General features: G+C 39.3%; 1 protein-coding gene across 6 annotated transcripts in view; it reads left to right on the top strand.

Annotated features, from left to right (window-relative positions):
* The window catches only part of si:dkey-3d4.3 (leucine-zipper-like transcriptional regulator 1), a 34,831-nt gene extending 18,612 nt beyond the window's left edge, over positions 1 to 16,219 (top strand). For 5 of the 6 annotated variants that reach the window (XM_060929752.1, XM_060929751.1, XM_060929753.1 and 2 more), the window contains exons 2-8: positions 2,022 to 2,220; positions 2,323 to 2,405; positions 2,562 to 2,640; positions 2,876 to 2,922; positions 3,458 to 3,578; positions 5,431 to 5,611; positions 12,197 to 14,796. In XM_060929752.1, coding sequence (XP_060785735.1) covers positions 2,058 to 2,220; positions 2,323 to 2,405; positions 2,562 to 2,640; positions 2,876 to 2,922; positions 3,458 to 3,578; positions 5,431 to 5,611; positions 12,197 to 12,764 — 1,242 coding nt within the window. In that variant the 5' untranslated portion in view covers positions 2,022 to 2,057 and the 3' untranslated portion in view covers positions 12,765 to 14,796. Of the gene's footprint in view, positions 1 to 2,021; positions 2,221 to 2,322; positions 2,406 to 2,561; positions 2,641 to 2,875; positions 2,923 to 3,457; positions 3,579 to 5,430; positions 5,612 to 12,196; positions 14,797 to 15,567 lie in introns of those variants that run through there. The other variant, XR_009655368.1, reaches the window with a different exon arrangement.
* The last annotated feature ends 442 nt before the right edge of the window (positions 16,220 to 16,661 follow it).

Here is a 16,661-nt window from a genome sequence, read left to right as displayed (position 1 = left end):
TTCTATATTTCTGTATAAATAAGACCTAAAACATCATCAGATTTTCACACAAGTCCTAAAAGTAGATAAAGAGAACCCAGTTAAACAAATGAGACAAAAATATTATATTTGGTCCTTTATTTATTGAGGAAAATGATCCAATATTACATATCTGTGAGTGGCAAAAGTATGTGAACCTTTGCTTTCAGTATCTGGTGTGACCCCCTTGTGCAGCAATAACTGCAACTAAACGTTTGCGGTAACTGTTGATCAGTCCTGCACACTGGCTTGGAGGAATTTTAGCCCATTCCTCCGTACAGAACAGCTTCAACTCTGGGATGTTGGTGGGTTTCCTCACATGAACTGCTCGCTTCAGGTCCTTCCACAACATTCCGATTGGATTAAGGTCAGGACTTTGACTTTGCCATTCCAAAACATTAACTTTATTCTTCTTTAACCATTCTTTGGTAGAACGACTTGTGTGCTTAGGGTCGTTGTCTTGCTGCATGACCCACCTTCTCTTGAGATTCAGTTCATGGACAGATGTCCTGACATTTTCCTTTAGAATTCGCTGGTATAATTCAGAATTCATTGTTCCATCAATGATGGGAAGCCGTCCTGGCCCAGATGCAGCAAAACAGGCCCAAACCATGATACTACCACCACCATATTTCACAGATGGGATAAGGTTCTTATGCTGGAATGCAGCATTTTCCTTTCTCCAAACATAATGCTTCTCATTTAAACCAAAAAGTTTTATTTTGGTCTCATCCGTCCACAAAACATTTTTCCAATAGCCTTCTGGCTTGTCCACGTGATCTTTAGCAGACTGCAGATGAGCAACAATGTTCTTTTTGGAGAGCAGTGGCTTTCTCCTTGCAACCCTGCCATGCACACCATTGTTGTTCAGTGTTCTCCTGATGGTGGACTCATGAACATTAACATTAGCCAATGTGAGAGAGGCCTTCAGTTGCTTAGAAGTTACCCTGGCGTCCTTTGTGACCTCGCTGACTATTACACGCCTTGCTCTTGGAGTGATCTTTGTTGGTCGACCACTCCTGGGGAGGGTAACAATGGTCTTGAATTTCCTCCATTTGTACACGATCTGTCTGACTGTGGATTGGTGGAGTCCAAACTCTTTAGAGATGGTTTTGTAACCTTTCCCAGCCTGATGAGCATCAACAACGCTTTTTCTGAGGTCCTCAGAAATCTCCTTTGTTCGTGCCATGATACACTTCCACAAACATGTGTTGTGAAGATCAGACTTTGATAGATCCCTGTTCTTTAAATAAAACAGGGTGCCCACTCACACCTGATTGTCACCCAATTGATTGAAAACACCTGACTCTAATTTCACCTTCAAATTAACTGCTAATCCTAGAGGTTCACATACTTTTGCCACTCACAGATATGTAATATTGGATCATTTTCCTCAATAAATAAATGACCAAGTATAATAATTTTGTCTCATTTGTTTAACTGGGTTCTCTTTATCTACTTTTAGGACTTGTGTGAAAATCTGATGTTGTTTTAGGTCATATTTATGCAGAAATATAGAAAATTCTAAAGGGTTCACAAACTTTCAAGCACCACTGTAGCATGTATGGTGAACTATGATTCATGTCTATTATGGTATTTTGGCAATATGCACGTTTCCACTTGATCATTTAAATGCATTTAAACATCAGTAAGGACTTAATGCATGATAAAATGGTTAAAGATTTACTTTTAGAGGTGTTACACAGATGTTGAATCCAGTTAAATGTATATGAGGTGGGAGGTATCATATAATCCTGTTTGATAATAGCAACATAGTGGGTGTGTTTGTTTTCTGATCATATGACTGCGTGTCACCTGCCAATGAAACCAATTTTATTACCTGTAATGAAGATTTCTTAGTACTGCCACAGCCTATTTGCTAAAATCATTTTTGGATGTGAACTGTAATTCTGTACTTGTGGGTTTTTCCCCTCATTTCTTGCGAAGTGTCCTTTAGTTTATTCCATATTTGGTGTCTAAAACAAATGTGTTTTTGTTTCCAGGAGTGGTTGTACTTATGAGACCCTCACAGGCCTAGTATGAGCGAGAAGACCAGTTCCTGTCTGTGGACTTCTGTGCCTCAGATTTCTCCTGCACCATGTGACCGCTGTAAGCATGCTATTTGTGCTTACAATGGGAATGTATACCTGCTCGGAGGTAGAGGGAAGCACTCATTAAAAGATTTCTGGAAATACAACGTAGGTAAGTCATCACTATTGTTCTGTGTATAACAATGAGATATTTTATATTAGTTGAATAAAATGCTTGGTGAAATGAATTTTGTTGTTGTTATTGTAATTTTAGTATGTAATAAGTGGATTGAGTTGGACTGTGATGATGACAGTGCGCCTGATGAACTGGAGGAACACAGCATGGTGCCTTATCAGGTGATTTTAAAATATTAATCAGATATTTGTTGTTGTCTTAAGATGTATAGCTTTCATATAATGTAAATGTTTCAGTGTATGGGTAAGTAATATGATAAAACAATGTATTACCCATACCTGTAATATTCCCCATATTATGCTTTTGTTCTGTCTCAGGGTGTCCTCTACGTTTTTGGAGGCTTGAGGGATTCAGCATATTCTGACTCAAAAACACCTCTCTGGTTGTTTGACACAGGTGATGCCAAATTGATACATGAAAATGTCATGCATGATTTATCTAAATAAATTCCAATAAACCATTTAAAACATAATAGTTTATCATGAATCAATAAAACATTCTGTTAAAGTGGTTTTGTAAAACGGACCTACAGAACCATGTTTTCTAGTCATATACTAGATGTTTAATCATTTTTCAGATTCTCATTGTCTTATACATTCTCATTTTTACTCCCAATTCCTATTCTCTGCAGCTAAGGAACACTGGCTCGACATAGAAGAGCAAAGTCTACCTTCTCAGGTAAAAGATAAGCACGAAAGTAGGCATAAAAATTCCATAACAACGTAGTTATGACATAAATGTGTAGTGGCCTGATAAAACCCTTCACAAGGTGAAATTGTGACATTTTTCTACCATAGTGAAGTTATGAACACTACAGGCTTTCCTGAACTGAAATGTTTCCTTTTGCATGAATCTCATTTACAAGTAAAAGACTAGCATTTTAAATTCTGTTTACCCCCAAAAGCAAAAAGAGAGGAAATTGCATTTAAAGAAGTTGGAAAGATTAAAAATTAAATAAATATGTCCATGCCATTTGGGTGAATTATATTTATGGTTCCATAAAGTTGCGGTGTATGATATAGTGTGTTATAGGCAGAAAACTCCAATTTTTTAAAAATAACTTTTTTACCGATTTGCTAAAAACATGTGCAGCAACACCCAGTAGGTTTTCCCAGACCAGAACACATATGTTCAAACACTTTAAGGCTTTGAATGCAATAGCGAACCTCAGATATAAGCTCTGCATCTTTTTCTTTTTTTCTCTTTTTCCTAGAATGTGGCACCAGCCAACAAAAAGGGACACAGTGCTATTGTGTTGGGATCCTCTATGTTCATTTATGGTGGATACATTGACATACGAGGGACCTCACAGGAATTCTGGAGATTTGACATGGGTCAGTAATTTTAGGCGATAAGAAGAAACACGAACATGACAAATCTGAGACACTTGATTTGAGTTGAATGTGACAGTCGATATGCTTGGGCACTGGTGGATGTTGTTTATCAGCCAGATTCTCCCACACTGGAAATGACTAATGATTCTCTTTTCCAGGCTTGCCCAAAACATTTGTGTGTGATAGTGTTGGTGCTAATGTGGAAAGCATGTAAAGGCAGTAAATTAATAAAATACAAATTTTGACTCATCTGATTGCACATTGTACATATAATGCTAAATATAATATCTATAGTCACAATTTCTGCAACTGCAGTTGTAGCCGGTTCCTGCTATGAAAATATCACCTCCTTATCTTAAAATCTGTAGAGGCACAAGCTAGCATAGGCTCATGCCTGCACATGTCAACCAATTATTTTGGATGTTCAAAAAAATTTTAAAAAGTACCCTTCAATCTATCATTCAGTCTCAGAAGGTTGTTTCCAAACCTTTTGCAGTTTTCTTCGTTTCATATCTCAGGGACAATTTAGCACACAGACACTGAGCCAGACATTATTTCTCAAAAGTTTAGTCATTCGTAACTGTGAACTGTGAGTCAGATGTTCTCTGTTGTACTTTCAGCTACTGAGATGGCAATTTCACACCCAACAGATGAGATAAACACCCAGTCAACAAGATGATATTCGAATTATGATCTGAAGTATTGTAACCAGTGGATTTTAAATACTCATACCAGTTTTAATAATAATACAACCCCGATTCCAAAAAAGTTGGGACAAAGTACAAATTGTAAATAAAAAAGGAATGCAATAATTTACAAATCTCAAAAACTGATATTGTATTCACAATAGAACATAGACAACATATCAAATGTTGAAAGTGAGACATTTTGAAATTTCATGCCAAGTATGAAATTGAAATTTCATGACAGCAACACATCTCAAAAAAGTTGGGACAGGGGCAATAAGAGGCTGGAAAAGTTAAAGGTACAAAAAAGGAACAGCTGAAGAACCAAATTGCAACTTATTAGGTCAATTGGCAATAGGTCATTAACATGACTGGGTATGAAAAGAGCATCTTGGAGTGGAAGGGGATCACCAATCCCCCTAATTCTGCGCCGACAAATAATGGAGCAATATCAGAAAGGAGTTCGACAGTGTAAAATTGCAAAGAGTTTGAACATATCATCTACAGTGCATAATATCATCAAAAATTTCAGAGAATCTGGAAGAATCTCTGTGCGTAAGGGTCAAGGCCGGAAAACCATACTGGGTGCCCATGATCTTCGGCCCCTTAGACGGCACTACATCACATACAGGCATGCTTCTGTATTGGAAATCACAAAATGGGCTCAGGAATATTTCCAGAGAACATTATCTGTGAACACAATTCACCGTGCCATCTGCCGTTGCCAGCTAAAACTCTATAGTTCAAAGAAGAAACCGTATCTAAACATGATCCAGAAGCGCAGATGTCTTCTCTGCATACATTTTCTCAGTTTAAACATTTGATATGTCATCTATGTTCTATTCTGAATAAAATATGGAATTTTGAAACTTCCACATCATTGCATTCCGTTTTTATTTACGATTTGTACTTTGTCCCAACTTTTTTGGAATCGGGGTTGTAATAATTTCCCAAAGTAGTCACATCAACCATGAGCAGGTTCTGAAATTCACTAATTTCAGTGTTATTTATAAATATGGTAATGTCCAAATTTTGAAAAGAGAACATAAGCATTTATAATCCAGTAGTCTCAAAATCCTATGTTCTATCACAGCTGCTCTGTTAAATGCCTGCTTTTAGCTTTTGCAAATAATGACACTAACTGTGACCATGTGTCTCTGTGTTAGACTCTAGGTTATGGTCACTCTTGGATATTGCACCTGTAGGTCCTGGACCTCGTCATAGCCACTCTGCCATAACCCACCAGGACTATATGTACCTGTATGGTGGTCTGCAAGGTCTAAAGGAGCAGAAGGACCTGTGGAGATGGAGCTGCCACAGTCATACTTGGACCTGTATCAGAACCTTGTGAGTAAATCATATGATCAAAAAATTTGCACAAGATCTCACTCAGTGTGGATGTCAACAACTGCATTGTTAGCATAGCTTAAGCCAGTGTTTTTCAACCACTGAGCCGCTACCCATTAGTGGGCCACGAAGCGCCATCTAGTGGGCCGTGATTCCCCCCCAAAAGTTGAAGCTAATTTTTACTTGTAGTTGGGTACAGTTGCTGGGTTGCAGCCGATGTTACATCCACCTCATTAAGCTACGGTCACACTACAGCTCGCGATGCTTTGTGATGGTTTATCGATGAAACTGGAGCATTTTGGTGGCAATGCATGGCGATATACACGTGAACTAAAAATTGTGGTCGCACAGCAGGTGAACACTTGACTGTCATGCCTTCGCGCACTTGAGTCTGGCATAGCTCGAGCAGCTGCATATGCTCACGGAGTGTGTTGTGCACTTGCTTAGGACCCACTCGTTATGGGAAGCCCCTAATTCTGATTTGCAGATCAGCAAATACGGATACTGTTTTCACAGAGGCTTTGCGAAGTATTATCATTATCACGGTCACATTTGTTTCTAGTCATATTTATAACACTGTTTAAATACTCTGCTTTATGATTCTGCTTTCTGTTTTGCTTTCATTTTTGTAAATATTATGGCTGCTAATAAACACTCTTACTGCACTTAGATCCATCTACCGCCATCTATCTTATAGTGTCTTGATCCACAGATCTTTAACCCAGCCACATATAAAAAGTTGTACACCTCCGTGCTCGTCCATGTTTTCATCCGTTTGTCCGTGTAGAACAATGTCTGCAGCACCACATAGTTTGAGATGTCGGGGAGCTCAACGGATGGATAATTTGCCAACTCAAAGGAAAAATCCTTCTTTGTTAACATGTAAAGAAGAGAACTCTGTCAACAGAGACGTGATGCAGCTCGACTCATGCCATGTTGCTAATGAGTTAGTCTTAACTTGGGTGTTTCACAACAATGGACTTGCCACTTCATCAATTATACATTCCATCTGCTCTTGCATTGTTGGCACTCTGTAGCATTCTGTTCAATACAGTCTGGTCGGAATACATGATACCTGTTACTTTTCCATTATGGAAGACTGAGTGAGAATGAAAATTGAGGCAAACCTCTATTTTAAGGTACAGTTGACACTGATATCTCTCCCAATATTTTTCCTTATGATAAATGCATTTTATAGGAGTTCTCTGGAATTCCAGTCCAACCTGAAGCTCTTGAGAGTTCTCTAGCAAAGCCAGTTTCTTGTTCTGCTGTAAAATGTTAAAACAGACCCTCACTGGGGAATTCTTTGCAGGTTTTCTGGTATGTTGCTCATTTTGATGTCTGCGCTAGCCTGTTGTGATATTAGAACCAGCAAACCAACATGAGAAAACAAAGTAACGGCACAAACCAAGAAAGCTAGCACTGGCTAAATTTAATAATTTATTGATTTTCACCAACCCTCAGAATATTTTAATAAAGTTAGCTACTCATGCTTTTTCAATGAACTGCACTGACGGAATGAGCAATTAATAAGCAATTATTGGAGGAGTGTAAACAAAATATCGTGATTTGTTCGTGGCAAGCAAGCAATTATTTGTCAATACTGAAGGCAGAGACAAATAATTGCTTGTGAGACACTAACAAATCACAATAATTTGTAAAAACTGATTTCAATAATCATTTTATCATTCAAATTTTTTTAAAATACTGATTATAAAGTTTGAGCAAGGCGGCACGGTGGTGTAGTGGTTAGCGCTGTCGCCTCACAGCAAGAAGGTCCGGGTTCGAGCCCCGTGGCCGGCGAGGGCCTTTCTGTGCGGAGTTTGCATGTTCTCCCCGTGTCCGCGTGGGTTTCCTCCGGGTGCTCCGGTTTCCCCCACAGTCCAAAGACATGCAGGTTAGGTTAACTGGTGACTCTAAATTGACCGTAGGTGTGAATGTGAGTGTGAATGGTTGTCTGTGTCTATGTGTCAGCCCTGTGATGACCTGGCGACTTGTCCAGGGTGTACCCCGCCTTTCGCCCATAGTCAGCTGGGATAGGCTCCAGCTTGCCTGCGACCCTGTAGAACAGGATAAAGCTGCTAGAGATAATGAGATGAGAGATGAGATGAAGTTTGAGCAATGAGTTTTTACTTTTAATTGGAGAAGCCAACTCCTTGTCTGTCAATTTAGGGAAGCGAGCCATGTTGACAAAAGTGCAAAGTAATTACGCATGAGCAAATCATTATTTGTAGACAGTTATTTGCAGTTCGCTCAGCCAATCAAAATGGCATAAAAATAATTGGAATGATAAGAATATTTATCTGTAGGTGTCAGAGCTAGATGAAAATCATGAGAGCAGTGATTTTGGAAAATGTGGAAAATGTCAGCTAGGTAGCAAACAGTAGCTCAGTCAGTCATGGCTCAAAGCTCTAAAATCTATTTCTGACAACAGTAAAGTCAATATACCTGTGAATTATGCAAATACAGTTTAGCATTTTATATATCAATTAATAAAGCTGTGCTTAGAGTTTTGAGTTAGCTGATACACCATCTTAAGTTGCACTTTTAATAAAGAATCGTGGATGGTACGTAGTGTAATTAGTGTGATTAGTTTGTTTCACAGTTCCATGACTGAACCGCAGCTAAACACTGGCACATGCAAAATTCTTGTGCATATTGTTTGTCTCTACTTCTAATACAGATGGGTGATAGGTGGACCCACTGCCTGATTTGGGCATATCTATTGCGCATGCACTGGCTCCAAGGTCTCTATTGTGCAAACTCTGGCTCCAGATTTTAGCAAGATGATGAGTCCCATTTCGACCAAAAAAAAAGCTTCAAAAACTCACAAAGGGAGTGAATGGTGCCATGTTGCCCACTAATATATACAGTACTGTACCCACAATTATGTGCATGTGGGAACGAATTAGTTTGTTTCACAGTTCCATGACTGAACCGCAGCTAAACACTGGCACATGCAAAAACCTTGTGCATATTGTTTGTCCCTACTTTGTGTGACAAAGTTCACAAAATTATTCCTTGGAAATCAATTCTCAAACACACCCACAAGGGCACCCACAGTTTATCTGTTTGCCCTTACTAACCAGAAAACCATGTCCTGAGTTTTATTAGATATATAACTCCATGTGCTATTGCATGTGCCAGTATTACCTTGTAGCTGTGCTCATTGGCCAGTTTATCAGGCTGTCGTAAAATGTATGTGCACTTTGTAGGTCTACTAACATTATTAGCTCATCACTGCTTGCTAGATATTTTTGGTTGGAGAACTGTTTCTAATCCAGGCAGTGATTTAAACAGTGACACAACCATGACAGTCGCTGCTGCTCTGAGAGTGGACTACCACCCAAATAAGATCAGGTCAGCAACTGGTCTTTCCATTTATGAATGGGGTAGAGGTGGGTTGACAACTTGTACAAGCAATTCATTAATTGTAAACTTACAAAGTAAGCTGTGTAGGAACAGTGCATGAGAGTAGGAACAAGGGATGTGTACTGAATAAACAGGATATGCAATTTCCAGAAACTACATATCAATTATATAGTTTCAGTTATACATGTCAATTCGCATACAAGAGACCTTGTGAAGTCACCCAAATTAAAATTAAGAATATTTTTTGGGAAAAAAAAAAACTATACAGAGAGAGAGTGTGCAGTACCTTTGCTACCTTTGTAATGAGTATGAGACCCTGGACACACCCAGTGGAAAATGTAAACTGCCCAAAATCCGGATGTCCTAGTGCTGAGAGCTGGCACATTACCTTTTCTTAAATTGACTCGCTTACCCTTGAATTAATATTTATTATCAGGTGTTTACCACTGCTACTTAATGATTAATGCTAGAGTTTCGTTACTTGTGAGGTAGTCCAAGAGGCAAAAAAAAAAGAAACATGATAAAAGACAGTTCTAACTATGTTGTTCAAGAAAGTGAGCAACACATACAAACATGTAACTAGCATTTACTTAATCTATTTAAGTGGCTAATCATGTTGTTGACGTTAAAAGCAGCAAAAGGCAGAATACTGCTTTTACTTTTGATTACCTATCCAACTTTTTCCTGTCAAAGACTTGGCAAGTTGTTAATTTTTTTTTTATGTAATGATTTTTTACGCCCGCTCCGAAGGTTTACCTCTGTCTGTCCATCCGTATCTCTCTATCTCCATATTTTCGTCCGTCCAAAACATCCTTTTTCTCAGCAACCACAAATCATAGCCACTTGGTACCAAACTTCAGCTTGGGGTTCTATACCATTTTCAGGTCTGTCACACATCAACTTCCTGTTTACCGACTGAATGTATTTATGAAACATATAGGGTGGATTTTGACGCCATTTCAAAATAACAGTTTACCAGGATACTATTTGAAATACCTGGGGAGAACATTGCTCTTTACTTGTTTCAGGGTTAATTATTTGTTGAAGTCAACATTCATAATAAGTGTCCTACTCCTTCGATTGCCTGCATTCTGATATAAGCGAGAGCGGGGGGATACATAAGTGAACAGTAGCTCACAGTTTATCTTGTTAATATTGTATCACACCAGGTTCTGCTAGAATATACACCTTAAAGAGCAATGGATAATCAGTTCAGTTTATTTTATAAGGGACCATATACAATTAAAACAATAAATGTTGCCATTTCATGCATCATACCAGAGTTAGCCTCAGGCTAATTTACATCTGCAGTCCCAGGCAGGACATAAAAACAACAATACATAAAAACATACAACCCCGATTCCAAAAAAGTTGGGACAAAGTACAAATTGTAAATAAAAACAGAATGCAATAATTTACAAATCTCAAAAACTGATATTGTATTCACAATAGAACATAGACAACATATCAAATGTCGAAAGTGAGACATTTTGAAATTTCATGCCAAATATTGGCTCATTTGAAATTTCATGACAGCAACACATCTCAAAGTTGGGACAGGGGCAATAAGAGGCTGGAAAAGTTAAAGGTACAAAAAAGGAACAGCTGGAGGACCAAATTGCAACTCATTAGGTCAATTGGCAATAGGTCATTAACATGACTGGGTATAAAAAGAGCATCTTGGAGTGGCAGCGGCTCTCAGAAGTAAAGATGGGAAGAGGATCACCAATCCCCCTAATTCTGCGCCGACAAATAGTGGAGCAATATCAGAAAGGAGTTCGACAGTGTAAAATTGCAAAGAGTTTGAACATATCATCATCTACAGTGCATAATATCATCAAAAGATTCAGAGAATCTGGAAGAATCTCTGTGCGTAAGGGTCAAGGCCGGAAAACCATACTGGGTGCCCGTGATCTTCGGGCCCTTAGACGGCACTGCATCACATACAGGCATGCTTCTGTATTGGAAATCACAAAATGGGCTCAGGAATATTTCCAGAGAACATTATCTGTGAACACAATTCACCGTGCCATCCGCCGTCGCCAGCTAAAACTCTATAGTTCAAAGAAGAAACCGTATCTAAACATGATTCAGAAGCGCAGACGTCTTCTCTGGGCCAAGGCTCATTTAAAATGGACTGTGGCAAAGTGGAAAACTGTTCTGCGGTCAGACGAATCAAAATTTGAAGTTCTTTATGGAAATCAGGGACGCCGTGTCATTCGGACTAAAGAGGAGAAGGACGACCCAAGTTGTTATCAGCGCTCAGTTCAGAAGCCTGCATCTCTGATGCTATGGGGTTGCATTAGTGCGTGTGGCATGGGCAGCTTACACATCTGGAAAGACACCATCAATGCTGAAAGGTATATCCAGGTTCTAGAGCAACATATGCTCCCATTCAGACGACGTCTCTTTCAGGGAAGACCTTGCATTTTCCAACATGACAATGCCAAACCACATACTGCATCAATTACAGCATCATGGCTGCGTAGAAGAAGGGTCCGGGTACTGAACTGGCCAGCCTGCAGTCCAGATCTTTCACCCATAGAAAACATTTGGCGCATCATAAAACGGAAGATACGACACAAAAGACCTAAGACAGTTGAGCAACTAGAATCCTACATTAGACAAGAATGGGTTAACATTCCTATCCCTAAACTTGAGCAACTTGTCTCCTCAGTCCCCAGACGTTTACAGACTGTTGTAAAGAGAAAAGGGGATGTCTCACAGTGGTAAACATGGCCTTGTCCCAACTTTTTTGAGATGTGTTGTTGTCATGAAATTTAAAATCACCTAATTTTTCTCTTTAAATGATACATTTTCTCAGTTTAAACATTTGATATGTCATCTATGTTCTATTCTGAATAAAATATGGAATTTTGAAACTTCCACATCATTGCATTCCGTTTTTATTTACAATTTGTACTTTGTCCCAACTTTTCTGGAATCGGGGTTGTACAAAATAAATATCCAAACCCCCTACCTCACCCAAATAGCAAACTCCACTCATACAATAAACAAATCACTCGCATGAGTGTCCAAACCCCCTACACGCCAAACTCGCACACAGGCACTCACACACACACACACACACACGCACGCACGCATGCACGCAAACACCCGCATCCAACATAAACACATTCTGTTTATAATTAACCATTTATTACACTATTATATTTAACATTTTATTTTCTACCTCCCTACTTCAATGTGCAGCTCAGGACCTTCTAAACTAATGGGCCATTCAGCTGTAGCGTACAAGGACAGCATGCTGCTCTTTGGTGGAGGAGAGACCCAGACTGCTCCGACTAACTGCCTGTGGAGTCTCAATCTTTCCACACTAATGTGGAAGAGGCTGCCTCCATTAGCTGGATCCACTGCTCCATGCCTGATTCACCACCGCTGTGTGGGTCTTGGCCCTAAATTCCAGCCCAGACCACCAAATAACACCAGCAGTAAAGGACTATCTATATCAGAAAGCAAGGACAACACATTCAGACCATTCAAGAACAAGTGTTTCCCTTCTAGTCCTTTAACGTGTCAGCCTGAGGACATCGAGCTACAGAATCTGCATGTGGGCTTCAACAGTACTAAGATATATGGGAACTGCCTCACCTTTGAAAACCAAGTTGCTCAAGAGAACAGGGATAGTGAGTACTCAGAAAATGAAACAGAGGACACTCTGGAGGTCCCAATGCCTGACTTGCTGCTCATGTTGGGAGGTAAACCTCTAAAACACCAGGCTGCCATTTCAGTGTGGCAAATGACTCTGGGAGATAGCTGAGAGGGAGTGAGAAGTCATATAGAAGCAAATGCTACTTTCTCAGAGAGAGAGGGAAAAAATAGCTTTGATTGTCCTATATGAGGACATACTTACAGTCATGTGAAAAAATAAGTACATCCCATGGAAATTGTAGACGTTTCTCAACATATTTAAACAAGCAAACATTTCACTCTCTCTTTGATACAATGCCTACAGATAAAGCTAATATACTCCAACAAATGACACATAAAATTGACATTTTTTTAGTAATTTTCATAATTTAAATTTAAAAAATCAGTCAAAAAAAGTAAGGACTCCCTGGAAAAAGTAAGTACACCCTTACATTTATCACACTTTCAAGTCCATAAAATTAGAATCAGGTGATCCAGATTAGGTGTTACTGATTTAGAACCTCCTGCAGGTGGAGGTGCAGGTGGAATCCATCTTATTTAAACCCAGCATCTAGGGTGTGGTATTCTCTTTGCTATTGAAGTGTGTGGTATCATCATGCCAAGCTCTAAAGAACTCTCTAAGGACCTCAGAAAATAGGTCATGGATGCCTATGAATCTGGCAAGGGATTTAAAAATATCTCTAAATTATTAGAAATAAACCATTCCACTGTAACTAAAATCATCTACAAGTGACGTAGATTTCAAACAACTGCCAATTTGTCCAGGACTGGCCACCCCAGCAAATTCAGACCAAGAGCAGACCGTTTGATGCTTAAAAAAGTCTCCAAGAAGCCGGAAAAAGCCTTTGCCATCCAAAAGGAATGTTAAAGCAAGACTACAGTTTGCCACTGAACATATGGGCAAAAGCCAGGCCTTTTGGAATAATATGCTCTGGACAGGGCGGCATGGTGGTGTAGTGGTTAGCGCTGTCGCCTCACAGCAAGAAGGTCCAGGTTCGAGCCCCGTGGCCAGCGAGGGCCTTTCTGTGTGGAGTTTGCATGTTCTCCCCGTGTCCGCGTGGGTTTCCTCCGGGTGCTCCGGTTTCCCCCACAGTCCAAAGACATGCAGGTTAGGTTAACTGGCGACTCTAAATTGACCGTAGGTGTGAATGGTTGTCTGTGTCTATGTGTCAGCCCTGTGATGACCTGGCGACTTGTCCAGGGTGTACCCCGCTTTTCGCCCGTAGTCAGCTGGGATAGGCTCCAGCTTGCCTGCGACCCTGTAGAAGGATAAAGCGGCTAGAGATAATGAGATGAGAGGCTTTGGACAGACAACTCAAATGTGTGGCGCAGACCAAAGATGGCTTTTCAGGAGAAGATCCTCTTACCAACTGTGAAGCATGGGAGTAGAAATTTTATGATTTGCGGTTGCTTTGCTGCCTCAGGGACTGGGAAGCGTGCATACATTGATTCAACTATGAATTCTGAATCATATCAAAGAGTGCTTGAAGATAAATTGAGGCCATCTGTTCAAAAGTTGACCAAAGGTGAACCTTTCAACAAGATAATGATCCAAAGCACACAAGCAGATCCACTAAAGAATGGCTCAAAAAGAAGAAATGAAGGGTTATGGAATGGCCTTGTCAAAGCCCAGATTTGAACTCTATTGAAATGTTGTTGTGAGATTTGAAAAGGGCAGAACATGCACGAAAACCTTCAAACATCTTGCAACTGAAGGAATTTTGCATGGAAGAGTGGTCAAAAATTTCAGGAAGCTGATGTCCAGGACTGGTGGACAATTATGCAAAATGTCTACAGGAAGTTATTTCTGTTAAAGGGGGCAATATTAGCTTCTGAAGCCAAGGGGATACTTACTTTCTGTCCAGAAGATGATTACATCTATTGATATTTTTGTTGAATAAATGATTGAATGAAGGAGCTAATTTTCCTTGTTTTATTCAAACGTATCACCTTTATCTGTAGGCACTGTGTCAAAAGAGTGAAATGTTTGCTTATTTAAATATGTTGATATGTCTACAATTTTCATGGGTTGTACTTAATTTTTCACATGACTGTATCATATCCTTGGTGCACAAGTTTTAAATTTTTGACCCTGTATGAATAAATTTGTATAATCATTTCAGAAACCCCCCCCCCCCCCCCCCCCCCAAAAAAAAAAAAAAAAAAATTTAATTAAATAAATAAATAAATAGATAGATAATTTTTTAAATGTATATTAAAAATAAATTATTTATAGACCAATGTTGTACATTTTTTAATTGTAATTAATCCTGGAGGATTAAAGAATAGGGCAATTGTCAGACCCCAGGCTTTCTTCCTCTCATCTAACCTTACAGCTAGAGGGTAAAGCATGAGCCAGAGTCTGTGGTTATCACTTCATTTAAATTAATTTTACAAGGCAGAAAGTCAAGGAGGGGACTAGAGCCACACAGAGTGTATGATTCTTTGATGGTAATGATGATGCCTTGGCTGTGATGACATCTTAAATGTGACCATAATCAAAGGCAGGGCTCATACAATGCTACAAAGAACTATAAATGATTTACCACTGACTGAGTGCAGACAACAAAAGACTGTTATATCAGAGAGCTCATTGTCTGTGTGATTTAAAGTCTTATAAATACTTTAATTGCTGACATTTTCAGGTGCATACTAAACATTCTTGATGGCTGAACCAGGTATCACAGCATAGGAAACAGTTTAAGAAGAGTGAATTGAGGCAGGAATACCCTGAGGATAAGTAATGGACCAAAGCGAAGAGAAACACAAAGTTAATCAGATACTGTGTGTGTGTATGTCTCATCTCATTATCTCTAGCCACTTTATCCTGTTCTACAGGGTCGCAGGCAAGCTAGAGCCTATCCCAGCTGACTACAGGCGAAAGGCAGGGTACACCCTGGACAAGTTGCCAGGTCATCACAGGGTGAGATATATATAAAATATGGATCTGTCTCAGAAACTGGGTACTGTGGGGGTACCCCACTAAATATACTCACAGTCAATAAACTGTACAGTTTTGAATGGTGATGTTGGTTTTAATTTAAAATAAAACGATGAAAGAAATAATACACATAAAACTAAATCTTTGATGTGAATATTCAGAATTTGGCAAAAATTCTGCAGATTTCTGGAAAAATGGCGGCTTGATCTGGGACATGATAAATGGTTGACTACATCGCATTCCCTTAAAAAGGTTGTAGTCCACTGAAAAGTCTACAGTTATCACTAATTGTATTTTAAGTTGTAACTTTATACACCTAAGGATTGGTGCACTTACAGAATAATCATAACCGTAATAAAACATCATGCAAAATATTTGATCACCGTTGTAACTCCATTTTCTGCATACCCAAAACCAATACGATTGTGTTTTGATCTAAACGGAAAGCCTCAGGGTCAAGGTCACTACCTCACCAAAAGAAGTAACTTAAAATCACTACGCCATATAAAAATTTAGTTATAAATCTGTGATTTTGTTTTTTAAAACGAAAGCTGAAAGTTAGGTATAGAATGTGTTTCTTACAGAATATGTTACTATGTTAATATGTAGCTGGTCTTGTATGAATTTCTGAGCTATAAAATGAGTTGTGGTCTATTTTTTTACCATAGCGTGTTATTTGTGTGCGGGGAAGGACACACATTAACAATTTGCATGTGTAGAATGGAATTTTCCACTCCAACAGTTAGAAGTTGATCGTGCTTCCATTTGCGGTCTTTCTGTTACGCGAGTGATCTGTTCGGATGTTATCACTGAAAAGGTGAGTTGACAGTTTTTTGTTTTAGTCTTGCAGTATAAGGCAATAGAATGTTTCTTTTTCATCTTACTTTCATATTTCATAGTGTTTGCGTATTTTTGGCCAATATTTTGCAACCATGGTCAATTTAGATCAAACTTTTGATAGAATCTACGGCCAGTCATTTTGCCCCGCCCCACATGCTGTCCGGTGCGGTAGTGATGTCCCGTTGCTTGTGCGCCGCAGCAGAGCCTCGCGCGACCTTCAGCCGG

This window comes from Neoarius graeffei, chromosome 9 (assembly GCF_027579695.1).
Source record: "Neoarius graeffei isolate fNeoGra1 chromosome 9, fNeoGra1.pri, whole genome shotgun sequence".
Lineage (NCBI taxonomy): Eukaryota > Metazoa > Chordata > Actinopteri > Siluriformes > Ariidae > Neoarius > Neoarius graeffei.
The sequence above is the reverse complement of the archived record's forward strand: the minus strand, read 5'-3'. Positions and strand labels throughout refer to the sequence as shown.